The 26,620-nt window shown below is 48.0% G+C and overlaps 1 protein-coding gene across 3 annotated transcripts in view; it reads right to left on the bottom strand.

Moving 5' to 3' along the window:
- PLPPR1 (phospholipid phosphatase related 1) overlaps positions 1 to 26,620 on the bottom strand; it is a 190,991-nt gene that overhangs the window by 19,385 nt on the left and 144,986 nt on the right. For all 3 annotated transcript variants that reach the window (XM_039542775.1, XM_039542774.1, XM_039542776.1), the window contains one exon: positions 15,233 to 15,365. In XM_039542775.1, the coding sequence (XP_039398709.1) occupies positions 15,233 to 15,365 (133 nt within the window). The remainder of the gene's footprint in view (positions 1 to 15,232; positions 15,366 to 26,620) is intronic.

Raw genomic sequence — 26,620 nt, 5'->3', positions numbered from 1 at the left:
CAAGGCAGTGGGGGAAGGACACTCTTATTTGTCTGTAAAGTACCATGCACATCTGTAGTGCTGCGTAAATAACCGAACGGCAATAATAAAGAATGGGCTGTACGCAAGGAGCTAACTTGGGGGCAAGGCCCAGCCCCAACGTGGCTGCTAGGCCACTCAGTGCTGGGGTTCTTAGCCCCTGGATTCACGAGGATGGAGCCAGTTAATCCTTCAGGAGAAGGGGAAAATCCCCAGGTGCAACCAAACTGCTTGCTTGACTCCACACCTCCCTGCACTGCTGCAGGCCTTGTACTGGTGGGAGGATCCTCCATGCTGGATGGAGTCATCCCCATGAGGGCTTTGCCACATACTGGAGTAGGGAAAGGGCTGCGTGAGTATAATACAATGGCTGGCTCTGGGCTGCAGAAGGGGGCATGTTCTCAGATTTATGCGCTCTAGGTTTGATGTGAGAGATTTTGTGTGTTTTCATAAAACAAATACAAACACTGCCATTAAGCAGCTACCACAGTCAAGCCAGATGCCATCTGGGGTGGAAAAGCTTGACTGGAGGTCAGAAGTCTTGATGCAAGAGGGAATGGGGCATCAAACTGGTGTTAAAATATACCCTCTGTAGCCTGGCCCTTTTAACCCCCCGGCCAGACTCACACATGCACTGGAACTCTGTTCACTTAATTTGGTGGCAAGGGTACAGGTGACTTTCTGCCACCTTTCTGTCTCCCCCCCTTAAAACCCAGGGGTATCCAGGGGCTGGTTTAACTCCCAGCATAGGTTAGAGTAGTTTCAGGGCTGTTGTAACTTGGAGAAATGCACTCCAGAACTTGCAACCCGGAGTGCATTCCTCCAGCCCAAGGCAGCTGGAGATCAGCATGCTCCAGTCACGCTGTGTCCCCACCCCAGCACATGCCCAGAATGCCTGTTATGCTAGGGGGCCAGAAGCCGGTGGCATAGAGCCAATTATGCTGCTTTCACCCCACCTAGGGATTCCCTGGCATAAGGGAATCCTCATCTCCCATGCTGGAGCAGGTGTCTAGCCCATGTGCACTGTAAGCATGGCGTAAGGGGATGGTGGGGAGGGGAGCTGAGGGTCTGACCAAGAATCTTCTTGTATTTTAAAGGGGATGGGCTGGAGGAGGGGCTTCCTGTCCCCTTATTCCCCTTTATCCACCAGCGAGGGGTCAGGTCTTGGTCTCACTGACATCAAGAGAAGCTGTATCATTGGTAGCAATAGAAACATGCTCAGGTCCTTCAATCCTGATTAAAGAGAATTCATTGCACCAAATTCTTCCCTGGTGCAACAATACGGACTCCAATGGTGTTACACCAGAGGCGAATGTGACCCCTTTTGTTTTAGGTCTAAAAATATGATGGCTGAATTATCAGTAAATTCCATCTCTTGGGTTCTGTGAACCAAACTGTGTGTGGGGGGGGGGGGGTCTGCTATGATTATTTTTAATTACTGATCACCACACGTGTACTTGGCCCTGTGCAATACAGGAGAAAAACTCAATCCTTGCTCCATGGCCATTACAAATAAACTAGTCAGGTAAAAGCTGAGACACTTAGTGCACATGGACTTTTGCAAATCTGGCCTATACGATGACATGAAGAGGTCCACTCTCAAAGCAGTGCAGATATCCTCCCTTCTGGGGCAGCGTAGGGAGGGTCAGACGGGGCTCGTCCCCCTCCGGGGCGGCGGGGAGCCAGGCCGCCTTGCTACTTTGGTCAGGTGTGTCGGGGAATTAGCTTGGCTGTGCAGCAAACAGTCGGCAGCTCAGGCCCTCAGGCAGGGGCTGAGCAAACAGGTTCAACAGCAAATCCCCAGGCTCCTGGCTCTGAGCGGCTGGGGAGAGGGGGAGACTTCCACCCGCAAGTTGGGTGGCAGGGGGGACGCAGGCCCTCCCACTCCACTGCGTCCCAGCCCGGGGCCCTAGCAGCGGCCAAAGACCCGCCGCTGTGTCAGAGGGGATCCTGACCGCAACACACCGACATGGGCTCTGGCAGTGCTGCAGCCAGACTTGGGTCGTCTGCCCCCGGGCTACTTCCTACCTCCCCCTCGGGTAGTACCTAGGTCCGGACAGCGTCCTCCATGGGGTCACACACCATGGGCTCCTTGGGGTAGCTGGCGAGCGGTTGGTTTGGCAGCTCCTCTGGGTAACCGGCACACGGTAGGCCTGGCAGTTCCTCAGGGTAATGGGCAAGCGTCTCTGGTAGTGTCTCTGGGCTCGGGCTAGCATCAGGCGTTGGCTGGTCTGGCCAGTCCTTGGGTCGGCTGCCGATCGCCGTGGTCTCCCCACCGTGAGCTACACCACAAGCGCCTGGTCGCTCCGGTGGCTGAGCTTCAAGCGAGCTCTGGGCTTTTATACTTCCTGTCCTGCGCCTTGCCCTCTGAGGGGCAGGCACAGGGTTTGCTGGCTCCGCCCACTTTGGTGTCCAGGGAGGCTCGCTGCCGACTGCCTCGCTACAGGCAATGTGCAAAGGGGTTCCAAGGCTTTGCAGAGTGAGTTGTAAGACCTGGATTTTGATCAGTGCTCTCGTGCTACAGTAAATGCAAGTTGGCCTGTTTTCCGCTTCCAAAGGCGGCAGCACTAAGGATACAGCAGATTAGGCTACGGCTGAAACCTTTATCATGCTTTTATTGTGATGAATATTGATCACTGTAATTCCCGTTTTGCAGCTCTGCCAAACTGTGCTCTAGGAAAATTACAGCTGTGCACAGCAATGAATTCCGCTGGCTGGGCTTTAACCCTTACAGAGAATACTGCTTACACGTCAGACATTCTCCGAATGCTTCCAGATGGCTTTCGGGCTCACCCATAATCGATTTTAAGGTTTGAACACTAGTGTACATGAATAGCAAGGGTCCAGTCCCCTGGTAGCTTTTATATCCGGGGAATCTATTTGTCTCCACAAAGTCACTTCATGATTTTGCCTAAAGTAGCTAAAGTAACTGACCACAGTGCAGGAATTCAGAGACTAGGCTGACATCTTTTTAAATGCGAGACAAGGTGGGTTAGGTAATCTCTCTTCTGCTGGCGAAAGAGACAAGCTTCTGAGCGACACAGAGTTTTTCTTGTTTAAAGGCACAGGAATCACAACTGAAAGCCCGACCGTGAAGGTTACAAGCCACAGCTCTTGAGCGGGAGCTCTGCTGAAGTCAGTGGCGACATGCCAGAGTAAGTCTGATGGAAACGAGAGGTGAATCGGGCCCTGTGAATTCACACCTGTTCCCAGATCCATCGACAAGGCTGTGCCCATCTCCTCATGGCTTGGAAGGGGCTGCTCCGGAGCATTGCAAGGTGTGCCCCCTGCCTTGGGAGCTCCCTTCCCAAATTCAGGATAAAACGATACAGGATGGCAGTGCCCAAGCCACAGGGATAAGGAAACGATCCTTCCACAAGACAGCAGTGTGCTATTAGATATACAGCAAAAGTGGAACACACACAAAGGGCCTTATTCTCAGTTATGCTAAGGCTCCTATAACCTGTTCAGGGAACAGAAACAGTCCCTGAAAATAGCCCCTGCCTGGGGGGCTCCCTGGCCAGCAGAGAGCTGGCATAAGGGCTCTATTCTGGCCTTGCTCCCACCTTGTCATGGGCAGCCAGTGTGGGTAGAAAGCACTGTGCTATGTCTATTCTCTCTTTCCCAGGGCTGCTAGAGGTCCACGGGAAGCAGAGAGTACATTAGAGCCACCCTGAGACTGCTCTAATACATCAGGGGCTTAAGGCTACCTTGTGCTTTTAGCCTCCTGCCTCCCCCAACCAAGCCTGGAGATGGAGGAACTGAGAATCAGGACTGACATGACTTACAAATGTGTCCTCTTTTCCTCCACTGCTGACATCTTCCCCACAAATCAGCTTGATTTCTCTCCTCTCATTGAGATATGATTCCTACAGCCCCCTACACCTGTTTTCCCCCCTCAACCCTTTCCTCCCCCAGATCTCTCTGACTCCATTACGTCAGCTGGTAGCAGACTCCATGGAAACTCTCGGCGGCACGGATACTTGATGGTAACTATAAATGGCATTTCTTAAAAAAAGCCGTCTGTGAGTGGTAAAAAAGCAGCTGACAAGGCAGGGGGAGGAGAAGAGTGGGAGGGGAGAGGCTGGAGAATCAGGAGCAGAAGCCCTTTATTACAGAAAAAACATGAAGCCCTGTAAGTAAAGTGACAGAGAAACAGTGCGCTGAAGGGTGTGCGGGACATCAGAAGCGCTGCTCCTGAAAGTTACAAATCCAGGTCTCGAGTAAGGCATGTTTCCTTAAAGCCCACAGTGGACTCACCGTACTTGTCATGTTCAATTTCATCTGCCATAGAAAAGTGATATCATCATATGGCTCCTGAAAAGTACATAGAATTCAGTTATAGGGAGTCCGGCAGGATTCTGAGTGTCAGAGGAACGCTGATCCTCAGTCTGTCTTTGGAGGCTTTGCGGTCCTCTAGCCAACCACTACCCAAGCATAAAGCCACCAGCTTACAATTTAATTCTAAGTTCTGCTGAGGGATCCAGGTAACACCATAATAGCTCCCATACAACACTTTTCATCCATAGCACTTTACAAAAAAGGTTACTATCATTATCCCCATTTTAGCGATGGGGGAAACTGAGGCACGAAGCAAACAGACTTGCCCAAGGTCACCCAACAGGCAGGGACGAGGACCCAGGCCTCCTGAGTCCAGGGTTAGTGCTTCACCCACAAAGCCACACTCCTTTATAGAGACGTTATGTTTCCGTGGGAGGTTTGTGTCTCAGATTCATCCATTGATTCTTTGGGGCCAAGGAGGTTTGAGTACTCTCTGCTCTGGGGGATGGAGGTGTGGGGAGAACTGAGCGTGCATGAATCTGGCTCTGATATCTGCTAGGAAGTGGCAGATCAATGGCCAGTTCCTACTCCCACTATGTTATTGGGAAGTTTGTCACTGACTGCAATGGGAACGGGATTGGGCTCTATCCCAGGCTTCCTTGGGGCAACCAGACTCTGACCTCGGTGTTAGGATACAGATATTCAGGCCTGTCTGCAAAGGCCTATACTTGAAGAATGTAGGCGTATTCTTATCACTTAGCTAGTTACAGAGGTTTAAAAGAGAGAATAAAAATCACTGTCTGCCAGTGTAAGGGCCTTCTCTCACTGTGACAGTCTGAGGCCCTGTTCTTATGCTAAGGCCTTTGGCTAAGCAGCAGAGGCATGGGTGGCAAGTTTGTAAAAATTTTGGTGGGGCCCAGAACCCGCCCCCAACTCCGCCCCCCCCAACTCCACCCCCACCTGCCTAAGGCTCTGGGAGGGGGCTCGGCGGGGGAGGTCTGGGGTGCAGATCCTGGGCTGCGGATTAGGGTGCAGGAAGGGTGCTGGGTGCAGGCTCTGGGCTGGGGCAGGGGGTGGGTGTGCAGGAGGGGGTGAAGGGTGCAGGCTTTGGGATGGAGTTTGGGGTTGGGAAGGGGTGTGTGGGAAGGGGGAGGGAGTTTGGGGATAGGAGGGAGTGCAGGGTGAGGACTGTGGGGCTGAGGATGAGGGGTACATGATGCAGGAGGGGGCTCAGGGCTAGGGCAGAGGTTTGGGCTGTGGGGTGAGGGCTGTGGATGAGGGGTTCATGATGTGAGGGGGCTCAGGGCTAGGGAAGAGGGTTGGGCTGTGGGTGAGGGCTGTGGATGAGGGGTTCATGATGCAGGAGGGGGCTCAGGGCTAGGGCAGAGGTTTGGAGTGTGGGGTGAGGGCTGTGGATGAGGGGTACATGATGCAGGGCTAGGGCAGAGGATTAGGGTGCGGGGGGAATGAGGGCTCTGGCTGGGGCTGAGGGTTTGGGGTTGGAGAGGCTCAGGGTAAGGGCAGCCTGCCTTGCCAGTACTGGCGGAGGGCAGGCACTAGGACCCTGCGGCAGCAGACAGCAAATCTGCTGGGAGCCCTCCCGGCAGCAGCGCGCTGCGTTCTGTCAGGCAGGGACGCAACACAACGCGGCGGAGGGGGGGGAACACGCGGAGGGGGGGTGGCAGGCGGAGGCTGGGACCTGCTCCAGGCAGGGTCGCGGCGGCGGGGGGAGACCTGCGGTGGCTGGGGCCGATCCAGGCAGGACCGGGGGGGTGGGGGGGCGGGAAGAGACCCAGCTCCAACTATTGCTGGAGCAGGGTGCCCAGCCCTGAATATTGCTGGGGCCCGGGCCCCACACAAATATATAACCTGCCGCCCATGAGCAGAGGCAGCCATAAACTAGGAAACATGGTCACATTCTCACCAGTCACACTGAAATAAGATGCTATTGGGCTGTTAGGAATACAATCCTGTCCTGATAATGCCTATACCTCCAGAGAAAGGGAAGAGCCTAGAAGATGTAAAAGGAAACTTAGTCTGATAGCATCCTGTCTGGCAAGAACTCACTTATCAATAGCTGGGGTGTGAAATCCTCATTTCTGTGTTGTTCTATCACTGTAGTCTCCACTTCCCGATTGTTTTTCTGTATAATCTGTCTGTCTGACTGCTGTATAATTAATTTTGTTGGGTGTAAACCAATTAAGGTGGTGGGATATAATTGGTTCAATAATCCTGTTACAGTATGTTAGGATTGGTTCACTACATTTCAGTAAAATGATTGGTTAAGGTATAGCTAAGCGGAACTCACGTTTTACTATATCGTCTGCAGTCAATCAGGAAGTAAGAGGGGGAATGGGAACAGGAAATGGGGGTGGGGGAATTGGAATCATGTTTTGCTAAGGGGGGGAATGGGAACAGGGACACAGGCAAGGCTTTGTGGTGTCAGATCTGGGAAGGGGGACACTGAGGAAGGAAATTGGAATCATTGTTTGCTGGAAGTTCGCCCCAATAAACATCGAATTGTCTGCACCTTCGGACTTTGGGTATTGTTGCTCTCTGTTCATGCGGGAAGGACCAGGGGACTAAGCGAGTGAAGGAATAAGCCCCCTAACACTCAGGACTAGCTTGAGTCTCCACATCTGGACCACAGAGCACTGAGCTCCAGGGAAGAACCAGGCAGCAGGAGGTAGCAGGCTGGGAAGCCTGGCCTGGATGAGAGATGGTGGATACAAGTTCAGTTTGAACGCTGTTAGGTGCTGATAGGATGGCAGCAGGGCTTGCATTGCTTTACACATGTCAGAGCCGCTGAGACAAGTAAAGCACCAGTATAAAGGCACGGGAATTACACACTGCAGCTGCCTGAGGAAGCGAGTTCAGAAGCTCTCTGGTTTATATCTTTCCTATCATAATAAACCCAACAAGCATATAAATGCTGTCAGCCTTTACTTGCTGAAATAAAGCCTCAATTTCATTAGTCAACGGCCCCGTGTTAGGTGTCACTGTTTTAAATGAAGCTGTTGGTGGAAGTCGAGCCATGAATTTGTTAACACAAATCATGCAGTCGTAAAATACAAGCTACTGGCAACAAATCCATATGTGTTGCATTTCTAAATGTCTAAACAGGAGAGGTTGTTTGCCTGGTAGCAGGTCGATAGCTTAATCATATGAATTAGAAACCATAATATAGTGAAACACTCCACAACACACACTCCAATCACCCTGCCAGCCGGAGTCAGTAAGGTTTCAAGCCACAATACAATGAGGTTATAGCCACTGTATATAAACACACCAAATACTCACTGTGCTCCATTGATTTAGGACTTCTTGGAGCTGGAGCTGGATGAGTGTGATGTAGGGTTTAGACACCTGACGTTCTGCCTGCATGGGCAACCTTAGTTCTGGGATTTCCTGACTTTCAAGTGCTTATAGTTAAGGTGGTCTGATACGGATGAGATTTTTGGGGGAAGTTTTAACTAAAATGCATCAGGCAGTTTCGAGCCCAGGTTGAGAAACACTGATCTAAGTGAGTTGACATCCCCCCTGGAAGACCTCTGCATACCCTCAGGGGTACATGTACCACTGGCTGAGAACCACTGCTCTATAACCCACAATCACCAACGGGTAAAGAGCAGTTGCTCTCACTATAGGATGTACCACATCTCTGTGTTCAACGACACGCAGTTTGAATTCAGTTCCCATCTTAAAATTTAGTTCTGCAAATTCTGCACCCATCCGTGTCAGCAAAAGGGGACAGAAACCCAATATATGTAAACCCCAGTCAGACTTCTAGCTCCTTCTCTCAGCTCCAGGCAGTCTGTTGTACATGGAACAACTGGCCCACTAGTATCAAAGCCTACCAGAGAATGCATTCATTGCAGAATCACCATAGAAAGGGAGTTAGCCCCTTGACTTGTGAAAATGAACTTGCAAACTTTAACATACTAAGTAGACATTACACTTCCTGTTTCATCCTTGCTCTGGTCAGGGAGCTGTGGGCCCAGCACATGTTTAACAGATCACAAACGGGCTCTGAAAGTGGAAGGGCCCTATTCTGCTGTGTTGAGTGCCTTCTGCAAAATGCAGGACAGCGCCTTAATTTTCTAGCTACAATTAGGGAGCCTAGAAAGATCTGACTGCGGGCTCCTGATTTATGAGGTCATTATTCCCCTCAGCCCAATGAGCATCTGACTACCTAACCCATACCTTGGCCGGCTACTTTAAACATTTCTAGCTTAAACACCAGAAAGGACACAGGGCAGGATTTTCCAAAGTGCTCGGCTTCGACCCAACTCTGCCACCATTCAGGTCAATGGGAGGAGTTTTGCCACAGGCTTCAACGGGAGCAGAGTTAGGCCAATGCCGAGCACTTTGGAAAATCCCACCCATAGTGCATTACTCTAGTCAATTTAAATCAATCGTTGTCTAATGTGAGCAAGTGCATTGGACAGATCTGAAGCAGTGCATCATTCATGCCATTCAGTAGGATGAATACAGTTGGATGTTTTATTTCATAATAATAATAATAATATTGTTACTACTCAAGGCTCGTGGGTGCCTTAACAAAATTTAATGAAATCGGTTATCAAAAGGCCCCAAACTAATCATCATACTGGTGCAAAATATATTCCCCAGCAATAATCTTTATTACCTGGAGTTAAGGTTGCAAATATCTATCAGTCACTGACAGGGGAAAAGACATTCAGGTAACAGTGCAGCTTTCGCATAAGACCCCAGGGTTGGACAGTGGAAATTCCGAGTTAAGGCTATAGTTAAACAAAACCAACCAAACATGAGAGATAACTGTGACCGGGTGAGAGAAAAGACTGAAATCCCTTCACAGCTAAACAGAAAGGTGCTTTTGGCCACCACCGATCCTGGGAATCCAGAATCCTAAAGCACCACCAAGCAGAACCTCTTGGACAAAGAATTGACAAATCCCCTCAATATTACGGACAGGCACCACTCCTGCCATCCTCCCTAGATGCTGCCCTCAACCTACAAGCTCATTCTCACCCTAGTCCGTTTTAGCTAAGCACTGAGGAAGTGAAGACCTCTTAGTATAGAGACTGGTGTGACCTGCACTTTGATGGCACTGTGATCCTTGCCACAGTCCCTTTGATAGCAAGGGTGACAGAACAGATCACTCAGGGAATCCACGTAAGAGAGGCCTTGTGAGGAATTAGCAACCTGTAATGGGACAAAGCTACCGTACAGTAGACAGACTATCACCCTAGAGCGGATGCTATGAACCTCCATAAATGCCAGCCTTGATAAACATAATAAAGGACTGCAGTCAAAAATTGTTTGCGGTTGAAATGCTATCCATCCCTAGATTAACAAATGCTTCACTCATAGGTTAGGCTAGGTGGACGACTGGGATTTCAATCTTTGTCTCCCTAGTCTTGGAGGTGATGTCGACACATCCAATATGATGTATCTGGCTTCAGTAGAGCTCTGCCAATTTATAGTAGCTGAGGATCTGTCCCCTTGTGTTCTAATTCTACAAAACACTTCCAGATAGCATCGTCCTTAAATATTGTGTATGTACGTGGGGGAATGGTCCCGCTATTGTGGGGAACTTTCCTGGCTTCTGCACTACCCAGTGAGGTGGGCTAGCGAAAGGATCCGAGTCCTCGCTCCCACTTCCTTTACCCAGAGGCCTCCCTGCCCTTGAGGACTCCCCTTCCACTCTCCTGTCTGGCCTCCTGACTCCTGATTAACCTGCCCGCCTGTCAATCAGGGTGACCTGGAGCATTGGCCTCTCCCCACTATTCCTGGGGACTGTCAGTCTCAGGGTCCTGATTTCCCACTAACCCTTCCCCTTTAGTACTGGGAGCTAGCCAATCAAAACACCCCCACTAGGGTGACCAGACAGCAAGTGTGAAAATCAGGACGGGGCAGAGGGGTAATAGGCGCATATATAAGACAAAGCCCCAAACATAGGGACTGTCACTATAAAATTGGGACATCTGGTCACCCTAACCCCCACTGAATGTTAGTAAGGGGGCAACAGTCCCCTTACATGTAGCACATCTTACACTGACTCAACAGGTTTTACAAATGGCCGTGATAATTACAACATTCTCAGCCAAATGCTGAGCCATAGTACTTATATGTGCTTAAATGAATTCACTGGGTGGAATTTGTGCTCTGCAAAGTGACAGAGCATTAACCTCGTGATGCACTGTCCTCACTGGCTCCCCGTTTACATGCAGGACTCAGTTCCAGGATCTTAAATGTTCTCCAGGACTTACAATGTATTACTGTACCTAGCTTGTCTTTTAACTTATTAACTCCACATACCATCATTTGCGCCTACACTGCATCTGCCACTTAGAGTATCCGATTGATCTTGGTGGATTCATGGTTGGCTTTACTCTGTGCTTTGCCTAGTCACACTCAATATATGTTAGAACTTAATTTTAATTCTGTCTTTGAAACACACTTGTTTACTTATGTGCTGCCACTTGCAGTCATCTGTGCTGATGACTGAAATTTCTCTCTCCTGCTACCGAGAGCACAGTATTAAGAATTATGTCAAAGGCACTAAATAGCAAAACTTTTGACAATTATTCTGAAGGGTTTTATTGTTTTTTGTTTTTACTTTTTGTACTAACTTCTGTATTGTTTTCTACCATTTCTTTACTTTCATCTTTAGACCCTTCATACAGCCAAAGAATAAACAAAATATGATAGTGGCACAAATACAGAGAATATAACTATGTGACGTTACGATGAGACCCTGCTGAACTTAAAGGGAGTTGAAGTGCAACTTATAGAATAGGACCCTTGCTCAGCAATGGCCATGTCTTCCCAACCACCTTGCTAAAATGCATAGAAAAAAGTTTCCATATATGCCCACTCCACCCACAAATACTGGATTTGGGTCGACAATCCCAGTTTGCACGTGCAAATGTAGGCTGGGGATGGGAGATGCAATATCTGCACATACCCTGTTTGCAAGCATGATTCAGAAGGTCAGTTTGGGCCTGAAGTAACTTAATAGTTAATCTTTTGAACCCAAATACAGCCTAGGGTGACCAGACAGCAAATGTGAAAAATTGGGACAGGGGCTGTGGGGTAATAGGAGCCTGTATAAGAAAAAGACTCCAAAATTGGGACTGTCCCTATAAAATCCGGACATCTGGTCACCCTCTACAGCCACTGTGAGCTACAGCCCCCAAAAGAACTAGTGTTGAACCTTGTTCCAGCCACGACAGCATTTTACTAGTGAAAGCAGATGTAGTGGGAAGAGTTTAATTTCAGCCTTTTCTGAAAACAAAATTCCCTGGGAGAAGTTCATTCCTGGTGTCGAACATTCTGCAGCACTTCAGCACAGTGCTCACATGCCACATCTCTGTGCTGGGCCCACAGACGCCAGCACAGAAGACCCACCAATGGTGGTGGCCAAGTAGTGTTTGCAGATGTGAGTTTATGCAGATTGCTGGCCCCCGTGTCCTTTGAACCTGATGCGTAAGGGCTTCCGCTATTACTCTGTGTGCTAGAATAGGAGCATGTCTGTGCAGCAAGCCTACATCCCGTCCTTGGGTTGGTGGAGGGGAAATTATCATGTCCCCTGTATAGAGCCTGAACACCTCCTCTTTGGAACCCCCTTTCAGGTAGTTGAAAGCAGCTATCAAATCCCCCCTCATTCTTCTCTTCTGCAGACTAAACAACCCAGTTCCCTCAGCCTCTCCTCATAAGTCATGTGCTCCAGCCCCCTGATCATTTTTGTTGCCCTTCGCTGGACTCTCTCCAATTTATCCACATCCCTCTTGTAGTGTGGGGCCCAAAACTGGACACAGTACTCCAAATGAGGCCTCACCAGTGCTGAATAGAGGGGAATGATCACATCCCTCGATCTGCTGGAAATGCCCCTACTTATACAGCCCAAAATGCCATTAGCCTTCTTGGCAACAAGGGCACACTGTTGACTCATATTCAGCTTTTCGTCCACTGTAACCCCTAGGTCCCTTTCTGCAGAACTGCTGCCCAGCCATTCAGTCCCTAGTCTGTAGCAGTGCATGGGATTCTTCCATCCTAAGTGCAGGACTCTGCACTTGTCCTTGTTGAACCTCATCATATTTCTTTTGGCCCAATCCTCTAATTTGTCTAGGTCCCTCTGTATCCTAGCCCTACCCTCCAGCGTATCAACCACTCCTCTCAGTTTAGTGTCATCTGCAAACTTGCTAAGGGTGCAGTCCACACCATCCTCCAGATCGTTAATGAAGATATTGAACAAAACCGGCCCCAGCACCGACCCTTGGGGCACTCCACTTGATACCAGCTGCCAACTAGACATGGAACCATTGATCACTACCCGTTGAGCCCGACCATCTAGCCAGTTTTCTATCCACCTTACCGTCCATTCATCCAGCCCAGACTTCTTTAACTTGCTGGCTAGCTCCTCAGCTGGTGTAACTCACCGGCACTCCCTAGAAGTCGACGGAGCTGGATCTTTTTACACCAGCTGGTTTCAGCACATTAGGAAAAATAATTTACTTCTGGCTCCTCCGAGTCTGAAGCCAATGGGAGCAGAGGGGCCTCTGTCCTCCCAGGAGATCACCACAGGCTCAGGGAGAACTCAGGACCTGAACTAACGGCTGGCGAAAGCAATGGGACTCTCTCCTTTGACATCAATGGGCTTTGGAAGATGAGCGTTTTGGAGGCTAAAGTCAATTAGAATTTTTCCTTTTATATTTGGTGGGCAAAACAGCCTAAACAGAAGCCACGTGCAAATAATCTGATCGTTTGTCCCCATTTATACGTTCCACCAGCTACCTATCTTTCTGGAACAAACAACTATTATTTAGTTACCAGCGGCTATCACCACTCAATATCTAGCTCTTATTAGAGCTAGATGCAATTTTACATCAAAATTTGGAATTTTGATCAAAAAAGTGAATTTTTGGCAAAAACATTGCATGATTTTTTGAGGGGGAGGGACCCCATTTTTCAAATAGCTCCAGTTCTTACATTCTGCAGGGGAAACAGGATGCTCCTTAAAAAGGTCTTCTTCCACCATAAGGGGAAAAGAAATCTCACTTTAAAACCAGGGGGGCAGTTCAGAAACATTCAGGGAGAGGGGGTGAAATTGCGTCGGCACCCCTACTGCTGACTCCCCCCTGAGCCAATGGCTGCTCCTGGGTGTTAGTGGACTGATTCCATTGTGAGGTTAGAGTGAGGAGGGGGCAGCAGGTTATGTGCACGTGTCTCTTACTGATGGCTGGCCTGGGTCAGGGATTGGGGCCTGGCTTGCACCACGCCCAGCTCCGGCCCTGGACAGCAGTGCTGCTTCTTGTCCGGCCAGTGAGACAGCAGAAGCCACTCAAGACAGTCTGCTTCCCTCTCCTCATAGGGCTTAGGTGGCAGATTTGGCCTGGCTGTCGTCCTGCTATGAGGGAGGGATAGCTGAGCCCAATCTGAGTGAGTGGCATTGCGACCTAGAGCGAGGGGTTGCAGTGCCACTCAAATTTGGCCCAACCATCCCTCTGCCACGATGGCAGGGCAACCAGGCAAATTTGCCACCCTATGTACCTGTCCAGAAATCTACCCCCCTTGGCAGCTGCCCAAAAGACGGGGAGGACAAACCAAGGTCACCCCCAGCCTACAGCATATGCATCCCCTCTTTATAACAAGACCCACGTTTAAAGCAATTTATAACCAGGCTAACTTCCCCTCCCTCTGGAAAACAAACAAACCTGCAGAGCTGAGATTGATTTGTGGGGAGAAGTTAATATTTTGCTGCTCTCTGTACATAGCGGTAGGTTTTTTTCCCAGACGAGAAGTGGCTAGAGCGAATGCTCAGGAATAAAACTAATTCAACTGAAGGCTACGCACAGGGAGAGCGACCTATAAGAAAACAGGTACCGCAAATGTTTTGCCTCGTTGGTTTGAGCTCTTATAGCGCTGGCCCCACAGGCGAGAATATTTGATCAGTCTATTGTCACACGCTGAGAACGCTGGGACAGCATCCTGCTCCCTGTTAATGGCAGTTTACTACCCATTAACGTGTGCTAGAGGCTAGCTGAACTTCAAGGGTATTTGTTTTTTAATGAAAGCTCCCTGATCTTTTATTTTCCTACACGGCACAGCTGAATAACTGATCAGAGGAGTGCCATGTGGAGGGTCAGACTGTGCCTGCCCCCGGTGTCTAGGGGGGTGCCAAAGATTGTGGTAGACCATGCAAGGAGTGCAAGTGGGGGGAGGGGGGAGAGAAAGGAGTTCTCACTTCCTCAGGTGGGACAATCTAGCCCTCCGTCAGTTTGCTTTACAGTGCAAGCTCCTGTGCTCTTCTTCCCACTCTGAAATCACTACAGGATGATTCCCAGTGACAGCTGCTAAGTTAACTTTTCCATTAAGTGAAATTCATGAACTAAACATAGCTGCTGGTAAATGCCACCAGAGGAAGCCTCCGAAGTGTTTGAAAGTTGCATTTTTTCACCAGTTCCTTAGCAATTAACTCAATAAAGTCTCAAATGAAAAATGAGAGGACTATTCTGTCCGGGCTCTCTGTGTTTTGTTTGTTGGTTGGTTCAGCTCAGCTGAATATTACATACTGGTGCTTCTCAGGTTAATTTTTGGAGAGAAAAAAGAGTGAAGAGATGGGCTGCTGAGTAAAAAATTGTAACTAATTGTAATTTGTAATATCAATGATAGAAGTGTTCAGATGAGGATTTAATGGGCATAATCTTGCTTCCAGGGTCCAGGAGAAGCATTACACTTAGCAAAATTGCACATAAATCAGCTCTATATGGCGTGATTTGGTGCATTTTAAACACTACCTTGCAAGTCCTGAGGGGGACTATCCCTCTAAGGTGGAAGAAGCCTGCAAAGATTTCACAGCTTAATTTTGTGCATTAGATCTTAAGAAGTCGGTGTTCTTTTGTTTTCACAAGCAGGGGCAAAACTCTCTGTGTTTACGGACACTTACCTATAAACCGTATAATTCTTCGAAGTAATGGGTTCAGGTAACAGCACTCTCCGGTCAAGATAGTTTTCTCCTGAACAATCAGGGTTTCTCGGGTTGACTTTATGAAATACATGGAGATCTCGCCGATAAAAATCTGCAGCAGCGGGAAAAAAAAGAAAGGGACGTTTAAGAATCATAAGGACACATGTTCAAAGGTGGATGCCTGAATCAAGGCCATAGACAATACTTCTGCACCAGCGTGCCTACAGAACATTGCACTTACACACTGTTACCTGTCAGCTTTGTGTTCTTGGGGAACCAGGGCACAGTACCCAGCCTGTCTGACTTATGAAAGACTCCCCCCACCTCCACCCCCAGCCGCTGCTTGAATCAAAGCCGATCAGAAGAAAGACTTATGAAAAGGCAGAGGGAGACACACCTAAACCCCTGGGATAAGGGTGACAGGACTCCCCTAGTCTCATTTGCATCGAAGATGGGACAGGGAGGCATCTCCATTAGCACACAGAATGGAGAACAGAAATTCCAAGGCAAAAACTGCCCAGAACTCTGGGACCAGAAAAGCAGGGAAGCACTGCATCATGGGGGATCTCTGCTCCAGATGCTAATTAACCTACCTCCTGGACACAGCCAGCTCAGCAGTTATCAGAGCAATTCTAGTAATAAATCCTTTATTGGTATCCAAAATAGTGAAGCTGCCTAATTGCACTGGGAGCTCCCTTCAAGGAACACGGCCCATAGCCAGGAATGATCAGCTCCCATGTCTAGGCTGAACAAAACAACTTTGGTGTACTCCCTTGAGCCATCAGTTTACACATAAACAAATCTAGTGTTCTCCCTTGAACCATTGTTCTTTCCTACAAAAACTCCTTCCCACGCTCAAGTAAGTGCTCTGATGTCTGAATCCAAAATCTGCATCAGTTCCATTGGGACTTCATCTTCTCCGGACTGATCATGCTGGGGGCTCTGCCTGTTTCCAGCACTCCAGACCCTCAGCTACCACCATCACCTGGGAGCCCCGATCGATTCAAGCTTCACTCTCGCTAGGTGTAGCCTTCTGACCCTGACTTGTGGGATCAGTTACAGTTTTCTAAACCTGACTTTTATAATCAAGTGTAAGTTAGATTTAATATTATAACGGTTTTGTTTGTTTGGCTCCCCTATGGGTATTACCTGGCAATAAATAATTTTCCTGGTTAAGCTGGTTGCTTCTCTCTCTCTCTCTGTCCCCCCCGTGGGAGTTATTTGGTTTCCTCATTCACTCTGTAGCAACGCTTCTCGTAACTAAGCTAAAGATCCCTGCAGGGCCAAAAATCCTGTGGGGTTTGCTCATCAAGTGGGTTACTACCAGTGCAATTGTAACGTGAAAGTGGCAATAGGGACATGCTAACCAGGGACATATGAAGGTGGCAGCTTGGAAGTGCTGCTTGACCCAGCCTGCTCTGGCGTGCTCTATTCCGGTGCAGTGCCCATGGCATATGAGGGTGACAGTTTGGAGGTGCCGTTCGACCCAACCTACTGAGTCCAGGGACATATAAGGGGTCAGTTTGGGAGTGCGGATTATCCTGGTCCTCTCAGACGTGCTCTGTTAATGTGTGTGTGTTCGTCTGATTCTGGGGCTGGAGGAACCCAGCCCTGGGGAACCTAGGTCCTGCAGGGTAGCTCCATTGGGAGGGAACTTGCAACAGGGAGAAGTAGAGCTCTGTATGAGAACACAGGTGATACAAGCTGTACATTGATAGAAGTACAGAAACACTGCCCCCACAAACCCGAAGAGTAACCCTAATAAACGAGCATACCCCAAAGTAATGGGCAAAGCTGGTAACAACATCTAGGCTGTATTGTCATCAGGAAATAAACGGTGTGTTCTTAAATTAGCTAACTCAAGACACCTAATCGGAGGTCAAATCCTAGTGAAGACAAGGCAGTTTGTAGTTTTCATACACAGTGGCAGGTTAAGCTCCCCCATAATCTTTACCTCAACCTGCTAGCACATGTGAACACTACACACAGTCTTGTCTTCCCTAGGATTTTACCTCGAGTTTGCTAACTCAGCTTAAGAACACACTTTTTTCCAAGTGAAGAAAAGCATGATCCTGCTCCCATGAACTTCAATGGCAACGTGTTTATCCCTTAACTAGCCAAAACTCAAGTGAGGCATCCACACTGGAAAATGCAGCTCCATTTTCTGGGCCAAATCCTGGCCCATCCTCTGGAGACGTAACAGGACCGTAAAGCCTCCTTAGGTAGGCAGTTGAGGATTCCCCTGACATGGAGGAACCCTCAGTTGGCACAAAGAGGGTCCTATGCCCTCCCCTCCTGGCTTTAGCATAGGGTGGCTGGAATGCACAATGTGGCTATGTAAAGGCCTCCTGGGAGCCACTGCAACTACGCATAACTTAGAGCAGCCTTGGGACCACTCTAAATTATGCTGGGGATTGGAGGACAAGCAAAAATAAACAGAGATTTGGTGCAACTGTGGATTCTGTGGGCCTCTTTTTTTTTTAAACTGGAATTAATATGAACATAATTTCAATGGGAACTAGTCTGAGATCACTAAATTTATTTGAGACAGGGACACTAGAAGCTGATTATCTTGGGTTGGGTTTTCAAAAGCTCTTGCTACTGACCTAACTCTGCTGCCATTGAAATCAGTGGAGTTTGACCATTATATATTTATAATGGACTTCAGTAGAAAAAAGAAGCCAGACTGAAGCAGCATAAATGAACTTTGTACAAAGGGTGTACTCACAGCAATGCTACGTAACTGAGCTACTAAGGATGTGGGAAAAGAAACCACACCATTAGGCGAGGGCTCAAGTAGTAGATAATAAAACACGTGCCCTGAGCTCACCTATAAATATCAAATGACTATTCTTAGACTGCTTTACATGTTGCAACAGCACATTGTTTCAAGTGCAACAATAATTTATTCTTATTAACCTGGATGAGCATCCTTATTGATTCAAGCCAGGTATGCCCAGCCCCATTGTAATTCTAACTGCTGACGGTTAGAGATGCCAGCGTTATAAAATGCACATTAAAAAGAGGGAAAAGCCATAGCGTGAGGCTGCACTGAAATTGTGTCTTTATCCAGTTTATTCTATCTGCTCTCAGCGCTAGCACGTCGTTCAAGAGAGTTCAATTCAGTAGCTAGAGTGGAAGAAAATAAAAGACCCTGAGCACCAATACAGTTTAAAAGTGACACATGATTTGTTCTCCTTTATTATTTGCGCTACTGCAGTACCTGGAAGCCCCGGTTATTACTGTGGCCTCATTGTGCTAGGCATGTTTACAGCACCTGTAGAGCTGCCAATCTAATTTAAGACGAGGTACAACTAGGTGGATTAAAAAAATCAAATGTTTTAAGTCAGGAGACATCTAAGTATAAAACACAAAAATACTGATCAAAATAAAATGTCTCCTTAAAAACAATCTATTAATTTCAGTAGAGTTACTCCAGATTTACACCAGTCTGACTATGAGCAAAAACTAGATACCCACAGTCCTGTGGATTTCTGTGCATATCAAATTGGCACAGCACTTAAGAAGCAGTTAGATAGTGTTTGTGAGGAAGCATCAAATGGTTTGACACCAACCAGTTTCTTCTTCCGCGCGCGCCACTGCGCGCGGGATCCGCCCCGGGCGGGCTCCCCTGGACGCACCGCAGCGGCATGGGCAGCCAGGCTCGGCGGGAGAGGGGAAGGGGACCGGACGGGGGGAAGGGCGCGGCGCGCGCTCAGCGCGGGGCAGGGCAGCCTACTGTCTAGAGCCGCCCCTGGGCACAGCACTTAAGAAGCAGTTAGATAGTGTTTGTGAGGAAGCATCAAATGGTTTGACACCAACCAGTTTCTTCTCTCCAACCAGTTTTATAGCAGTGTAACGGGCGTAGACATTTCTGATGCAGATTGCGATTTGGCAGAGTACTCGAGCATGTGCACAGCTTTGAGCATCTCTATAGTTCTGCTGACTTCACTAGGACTACTCCCATGTTTGAAGTTATGCACAAAAGGACCCTGTTAAATCAGGATATTAACCCACTGTTCGACAAGAATGAGGCCATTGTAAATGGAATTCAATTCCAGATTTGATTGGCGTATGGTATATTTCTAGATAAAGCATCTATTACTGTTACTTCCACTGGGAAAAAAAAGTAAGGCTCATAAGCTGCCGTTTCACAGGAGCTTCCTACTTAATTAAACAGTAGAGCTGACAAGAAAATTACATTGGAGGGTGGGGCCTTTTATTCAGCGCTGTAAGAACTGATGATGTGCTGTCTATGGTGACGTATGCAAAAGGAAACAAAGCCGGTATTAGATAATTGTTGGCCCTGATACTGATCTCACCTACACTGGTGTAAATCTGGAGTAACGCCACTAAATTCAGTGGAGTTAGATTGCTATGAGACTAGTTTCAGGAGCTATAGAATGCCCAGTGATATCTGGTTCTTGCAATAAGCTTTGTACATTTTCTTACATTTCTGCTTTCAGGGGATCTCGTTATGAATGCATCCCCTCGCTGTTTTTTAAACGCAGTCTGCCATTTTTAAGCCAGCATTCAAAAACACTGCACATACATCCATAAAATAGAATCAATTCTGCAGCGTTGGCCAATCAGTAGCAAAGTATTATGTCTGACAGTTTAGACAGTAGAAGCTATTCTCACCAGGTATTAGAAGTTTATTTCATGGACCACTACATTATGTAACAGAGGACACCTCTGGTTTGAAAAGGCTTGCAATTACAGGGGAAGAATACTTTCTACAATGTGTGTGTTGGTTCTCTGCTCTGATATTCTGCTTTTGATACATTATTATTATATTTAAATATTCTGGGAGTGCCCATAGGTCCCCAATAGGGATTGTGCTGAGCACTGTGCAAACACAGGCCATAGACAATTCCTGTCCTGTATGAGTGGCGCTCCCCTTTCTTGTACTCTGCTTACAACCAGCCAGTTCCAGAAGAAAACAACCTCCTTAATTTCCTATTGTTTGCCCAGCCCTTGTTCTGTCCATCCTCACCAGTGTCAACAAAACCCTTCCCTTCAATATAGGAGTTTACCCGATTGTCAAAAATCTGCCATTGTCAATGAATTCCTTACTCCCTCCCCCTGGCGCCTGACATGCTGTCCAACGACTGATCCTCCTCTAACCTCTCCTTTCTCGGCAGAGTGCAATAAAGAGGCCTTCTCTCATTTCTCTAGCAAACAAAGCACATATCACATAACAATATCCTGGACAGATTCTCATCTGGCAGGCCACAGCATGGAAACCACAATCCTCCCTGTGGCCAATTGCCTCCCTCCTTGTATTGAAATTTTACTTCCCTCCTCCTCCACATCCCCCTTGATCTCAGCTCAGCTTTTGGCAGTATGGTTCGTGCTATCCTCCTCGACTGCCTCTGGAGCTGCTCAACATTTTCAATTTTTCAATGGGGGCGAGGGGAAAAGGAAGTGTTCCCATTTTCCAACTAGTTCTACTAGATAGCTGTGTAGGCATCTCCTTGGCCTTGTCTTCTTGCCAAATGACTCTTATTTGCCTCTATTGTCCATAAAAGTTGGCATCATGCTTAATCCCAAATAAGCCCACCATGTTCCATGCCTGTATATCAGCCTCAACTCTGCCTTTGTTGAAGTCTTTTTCCATGCCTTGCTTGTATCTTGGCCTCCCTAAGCAAACTCCCTTTTAGCCAAGTCCCAGCTCTCCAGATTCCTGCAGGCACCATGCAGCTGCCTGGCTTCTCCCCCCACTCCACTGTCTATCCCTTCGCTTCAGGGTCCAATTTACAATCACTCTTCTTGCTCTTCATAACCACTACTGGCTCACTCCAGCCTATCTGAAAAGGCTCCTCTCTGCTCATTTAGCACAGGCCCCCTCTGTGCTCCTCTACACACACACAGCATGTGAGATGCAAGGGCCTTCATTTGGAACAAACTTCCTCTCTCTCTCCACCTCCCTTAATCTCCACCTCATTTCAAATCTCATCTGAAAACATACCCTCTTCCCCTCCCTTCCCTACATCTCTCCCTCAGCTATTATTTATCTCAGTCATTCTATTATTTAACTCTGCAAACGTGTGTGTGTGTGGGGGGGGAGCATACGGTTTGTCTGAAGGATGCTGGATACAAAATATTACACTTATGTTAATAAGATTTAAAGCAGCGGCACAGGAGGCAGCAAACAGGGCTGCCAACAGGGGAGTTAGCGTGGGAGTTGCCATTGGAGGAGCAGGTGAGTGTCTTTGCGTCTGTTTGTGTAGTGTTTGTATCTCGCTGTAGAGGCCCAGAGGGGCAGGCTGCTGAAGGGGCAGCTGAGCCAGGATTGGCTGAGCCCTGAGTAGGGGGAGGAGCCAGGCTAGGAGGGGCCTATAAAAGCGGCCGCCCAGCCAGGCAGCGGCACAGGAGGCAGCAAACAGGGCTGCCAACAGGGGAGTTAGCGTGGGAGTTGGCAGGGGGAGGTGGAAGGGGCGGCACCGTGCTCCCCAGGTAAGAACACCAAGCGAGGCCGAGACAGGAGCAGCCATGAGCCAAGCAGCAGAGGACACACCGAGGATGAGAGCATGCAGCAGCTGTGGTATGTACCTGGTCCTAGCGGGGGACCCAGAACAGTACTATATATGCATGAAGTGTCGCCTAATAGAGCTGCTGGAGGAAAAGATCCAGGGCCTAGAGCTGCAGGTGGAAACCCTGATAGAGAATAGAAGGGGGTTTGAGAGGCTGATGGAGCAATGGCAAGCAGTAACTGAGGGGGAACGCCCAGGGGCACAGGGGGGAGCAGGGGCTGAGGCCAAGGAAGGGGGACCACCAGAGGAGGAAGATGGGCGGTGGAAGCATGTGACCGTGAGAAGCAGGCCAAGGAAAAGGAGAGCCAGTGAGGGGGAAATTGAGCTAAGGAACAGGTTTGAAGGTTTGGAGAATGAGGAAGGGGTACAGCAAGTGGTAGCTGACGGTGAGAGGCCAAAGAAAAAGAGGCGAGCGGCCAGTCCCATGGAAAAAGGGGAGGAGTCGATGGAAGTAGCACCAAGTTTGGGCCCAGGGAGGATACAGGATGGCTTAAGGGGAACCACAAGGGATGATAGGAATGGAAGGAGCTTGCGACCAGGGGGAACGGGGGATAGGTTAGAGGACCGTGCTGTCCCCAGGCGAAGGCAGGTCTACGTGATTGGGGATTCCATACTGCGAAGGTTGGACAGGCCTGTGACCAGGGCCGATCCGGAGAACAGAAGGGTGTGCTGTCTACCGGGTGCTAAAATACGGGATGTGGACCTGAGGTTGAAAAGGATCCTAAGAGGAGCGGGTAAGAACCCTTTGATCATCCTTCATGTGGGAACGAATGACACGGCTAGATTCTCGCTAGAGAGGATCAAGGGAGACTATGCCAGGTTGGGTAAGACGCTCAAGGAAATTGAGGCTCAGGTGATCTTCAGTGGGATTCTACCTGTCCCCAGGGAAGGGCGCCAAAGGGGTGAGAGGATCGTGATGATTAATAGTTGGCTGAGGGAGTGGTGTTACAAGGAGGGCTTTGGGATGTATGGGCACTGGGAGGCTTTTGGGGACAGACAACTGTTCTCAAGGGATGGGCTCCACCTAAGTAGGGAAGGAAGTAGACTTCTAGGAGGGAGGCTGGCTCATCTGATTAAAAGAGCTTTAAACTAGACACTGGGGGGAGACGTCCTAGTGCTCTCCACACCAAATTTTCACATTGGGAGTGAGGACCACAAGATAACAACAGATATAGCCAGAGGGGCGGTTACGTGTAAGGAAGAGGGGGACGGATTCTAGATCTACAAGTCATACTGGAAGTACTGTGTCCCTACCGAGTTGGGTGAAAAGAGTGAGAGGAGCCCAACAGGAAAAATTAGGATGTTTGTTCACCAATGCAAGAAGCTTAGGTAACAAAATGGAGGAACTGGAGCTCCTGGTCCGGGAATTGAAACCGGATATCGTAGGAATAACAGAAACATGGTGGAACGGTAGCCATGACTGGAGTACAGGTATGGAAGGGTATGTGCTGTTTAGGAAAGACCGATGCAAAGGTAAAGGTGGGGGAGTAGCACTGTATATCAATAATGAGGTAAAATGTAATGAGATAACTAGCGCTGCAATGGACAATACAGAGTCTGTTTGGGCAATGGTCACATTGGGGAAGAAAACTACCAGAGCCTCATCCAGGATAGTGATTGGGGTGTGCTATAGACCGCCAGGATCTAGCTTAGAGACGGATAGAGAGCTCTTTAATGTTTTTAAGGAGGTAAACACTAATAGGAACTGCTTGATCATGGGGGACTTTAACTTCCCGGATATAGATTGGGAAACAAATGCTAGTAATAATAATAGGGCTCAGCTTTTCCTAGACATGATAGCTAATGAATTCCTTCATCAAGTGGTTGCTGAACCGACGAGGGGGGAGGCCATTTTAGATTTGATTTTGGTGAGTAACGAGGACCTTGTTGAGGACATTGTTGTAGGGGACAACCTTGGCTCGAGTGATCATGAGCTAATTCGTTTCCAAATAAATGGGAGGATAATCAATAGTGTATCTGAGACTAGGGTGTATGATTTCAAAAGGGCTAATTTTACTAAATTAAGGCGACTAGTTAGGGAAGTGGACTGGGCTAACATATTTAGGGATCTAAGGGCAGATGACGCCTGGAGTTACTTCAAGTTGAAGTTGCAGGAGTTGTCAGAGGCATGTATCCCGAGAAGGGGGAAACGGCTCGTAGGTAGCAGTTTTAGACCGAGCTGGATGAGCAAGCGTCTTAGAGGGGTCATTAAGAAAAAGCAGAAAGCGTACCAGGAGTGGAAAATGGGAGGGATCAGCAAGGAAACCTACCTTATTGAGGTCAGAGGGTGCAGGGAAGCTGTGAGAAAGGCAAAGCGACGAGTGGAGATGGACCTAGCGAAGGGGATTAAAACCAATAGCAAACGGTTTTTTAGCCATATAAATAGGAAGAAAACCAAGAAAGAAGAAGTGGGACCACTTAAAACTTTAAATGGAGTGGAGATTAGGGATAATCTTGGAATGGCACAATATCTGAACGAATACTTTGCCTCGGTCTTTAATGAGGCTAATGAAGGGCTAAGGAATAGTGATAGAGAGACCGATGGGAATGAAGATATGGGGGTAGACATTACGGTATCTGAGGTAGAAGCCAAACTTGAACAGCTTAACGGAAGTAAATCGGGGGGCCCGGATAATCTTCATCCTAGAATATTAAGGGAATTGGCGAGGGATATTGCTAGCCCGTTAGCGATAATCTTTAATAAATCCTAAATTCGGGATTGTACCGACTGACTGGAGATTAGCTAATGTAGTTCCTATATTCAAGAAGGGGAAAAAAAGTGACCCGGGGAATTATAGGCCTGTTAGTCTAACATCTGTAGTATGCAAAGTCATGGAAAAAATCTTAAAAGAGAGAGTGGTTCCGGAGCATGAGGCCGATGGCAACTGGGATAGATTACAGCATGGATTTACGACAGGTAGATCGTGCCAAACCAACTTGATCTCCTTCTTTGAGAGAGTAACAGATTTTTTAGACAAGGGAAATGCGGTGGATCTCATATATCTGGATTTCAGTAAGGTGTTTGATACGGTACCGCATGAAGAATTACTGGTTAAATTGGAAAAGATGGGGATCGAAATGAAAATCCAGAGGTGGATAAGGAGCTGGTTAAAGGGGAGACTGCAGAGGGTAGTATTGAAGGGGGAACTGTCCGGTTGGAGGGGGGTTACCAGTGGAGTTCCTCAAGGCTCGGTTTTGGGTCCGATTTTATTCAATCTATTTATTGCTGACCTGGGAACCAAGAGTAGGAGTGGGCTGATAAAGTTTGCGGATGACACCAAGTTGGGGGGTATTGTCAATTCGGAAGAGGATCGGGATATTCTCCAGGGAGATTTAGATGACCTTGTAAACTGGAGTATTAGTAACAAGATGAAATTCAATAGTGAGAAGTGTAAGGTTATGCATTTAGGGATGTCTAACAAGAACTTTAGTTATAAGCTGGGGACGCACCAAATGGAAGTAACGGAGGAGGAGAAGGACCTAGGAGTCCTGGTTGATCGCAAGATGACTATGAGTAGGCAATGTGATGTGGCCGTTAAAAAAGCTAATGCGGTCTTGGGTTGCATTAGGCGAGGTATTTCTAGTAGGGATAAGGAGGTGCTAGTCCCGTTATATAAGGCGTTGGTGAGACCTCATTTGGAGTATTGTGTGCAGTTTTGGTCTCCCATGTTTAAGAAGGATGAATTCAAACTAGAACAGGTACAAAGAAGGGCCACTAGAATGATCCGAGGAATGGAAGGCCTTTCGTATGAAAGGAGACTTGAGGAGCTCGGTTTGTTTTCCTTAACCAAAAGAAGGATAAGAGGAGATATGATTACACTCTTTAAATATGTCAGAGGATAAATACCAGGAAGGAGAAGAATTATTTCAGCTCAGTGCTAATGTGGACACGAGGACGAACGGATATAAACTGTCAGTCAGGAAATTCAGGCTTGAAATTAGACGAAGGTTTCTAACCATCAGGGAGTGCAATACTGGAACAGTCTACCGAGGAAACAGTGGGGCGAAGGACCTCCATGACTTTAAGATTAAGCTAGATAAGTTTATGGAGGGGATGGTATGATAGGATAACGGGCTTAGTCAATAGGTCAATTATGTGCCTGGTATGATATAACCTTTTCCAGAGGGTTTGGCTGGAGAGTCTTGTCCACATGCTCGGGGTTCAGCTGACCGCCATATTTGGGGTCGGGAAGGAATTTTCCTCCAGGGAAGATTGGCAATGGCCCTGGAGGTTTTTCGCCTTCCTCCGAAGCATGGGGCAGGGGTCACTTGCTAAGGAGTGGGTGGATCGGCTTATGTGGCCTGCATCTTGCAGGAGGTCAGACTAGATGATCATAATGGTCCCTTCTGATCTTGAATTCTATGATTCTATGACATGAAGAGAGGACAGAAAGTCAACTGAGATCCACCGAGGACAGATCTGGTACTAGAATTTTGCCCTAATTTGGAATTGTCTTAAAGTCTGTTTATTTAAAAAATATCCTTTACCAGTTCTCACCAGATAAAAGGAAGGACCTACACCACAAAGACTCTTGCAGCCTATGAGAGCTCTCTCTGTTAGGTACTTACATAGTCTCCATCACCACAGTATCCAAGAGCCTTGTGATCTTTTAACATAGGTATCCTGACAACACCCCTGTGAGGTGGGGAAGCACTGTTATCACCATGATACAGAAGGGGAACTGAGGCACAAAGAGTTGCCTGAAGTCATACAGGAAGTCTGTGGTGGAGTAAGGGACTGAATGCTGGTCTCCGGAGTTCCGCAGTAGCACCCTAACCATCCTTCCTCCCTTTCAATGAGATGCCGACACGACGCTTACACCTCACCAGC

This window comes from Mauremys reevesii, linkage group 6 (assembly GCF_016161935.1).
Source record: "Mauremys reevesii isolate NIE-2019 linkage group 6, ASM1616193v1, whole genome shotgun sequence".
Lineage (NCBI taxonomy): Eukaryota > Metazoa > Chordata > Testudines > Geoemydidae > Mauremys > Mauremys reevesii.
The sequence above is the reverse complement of the archived record's forward strand: the minus strand, read 5'-3'. Positions and strand labels throughout refer to the sequence as shown.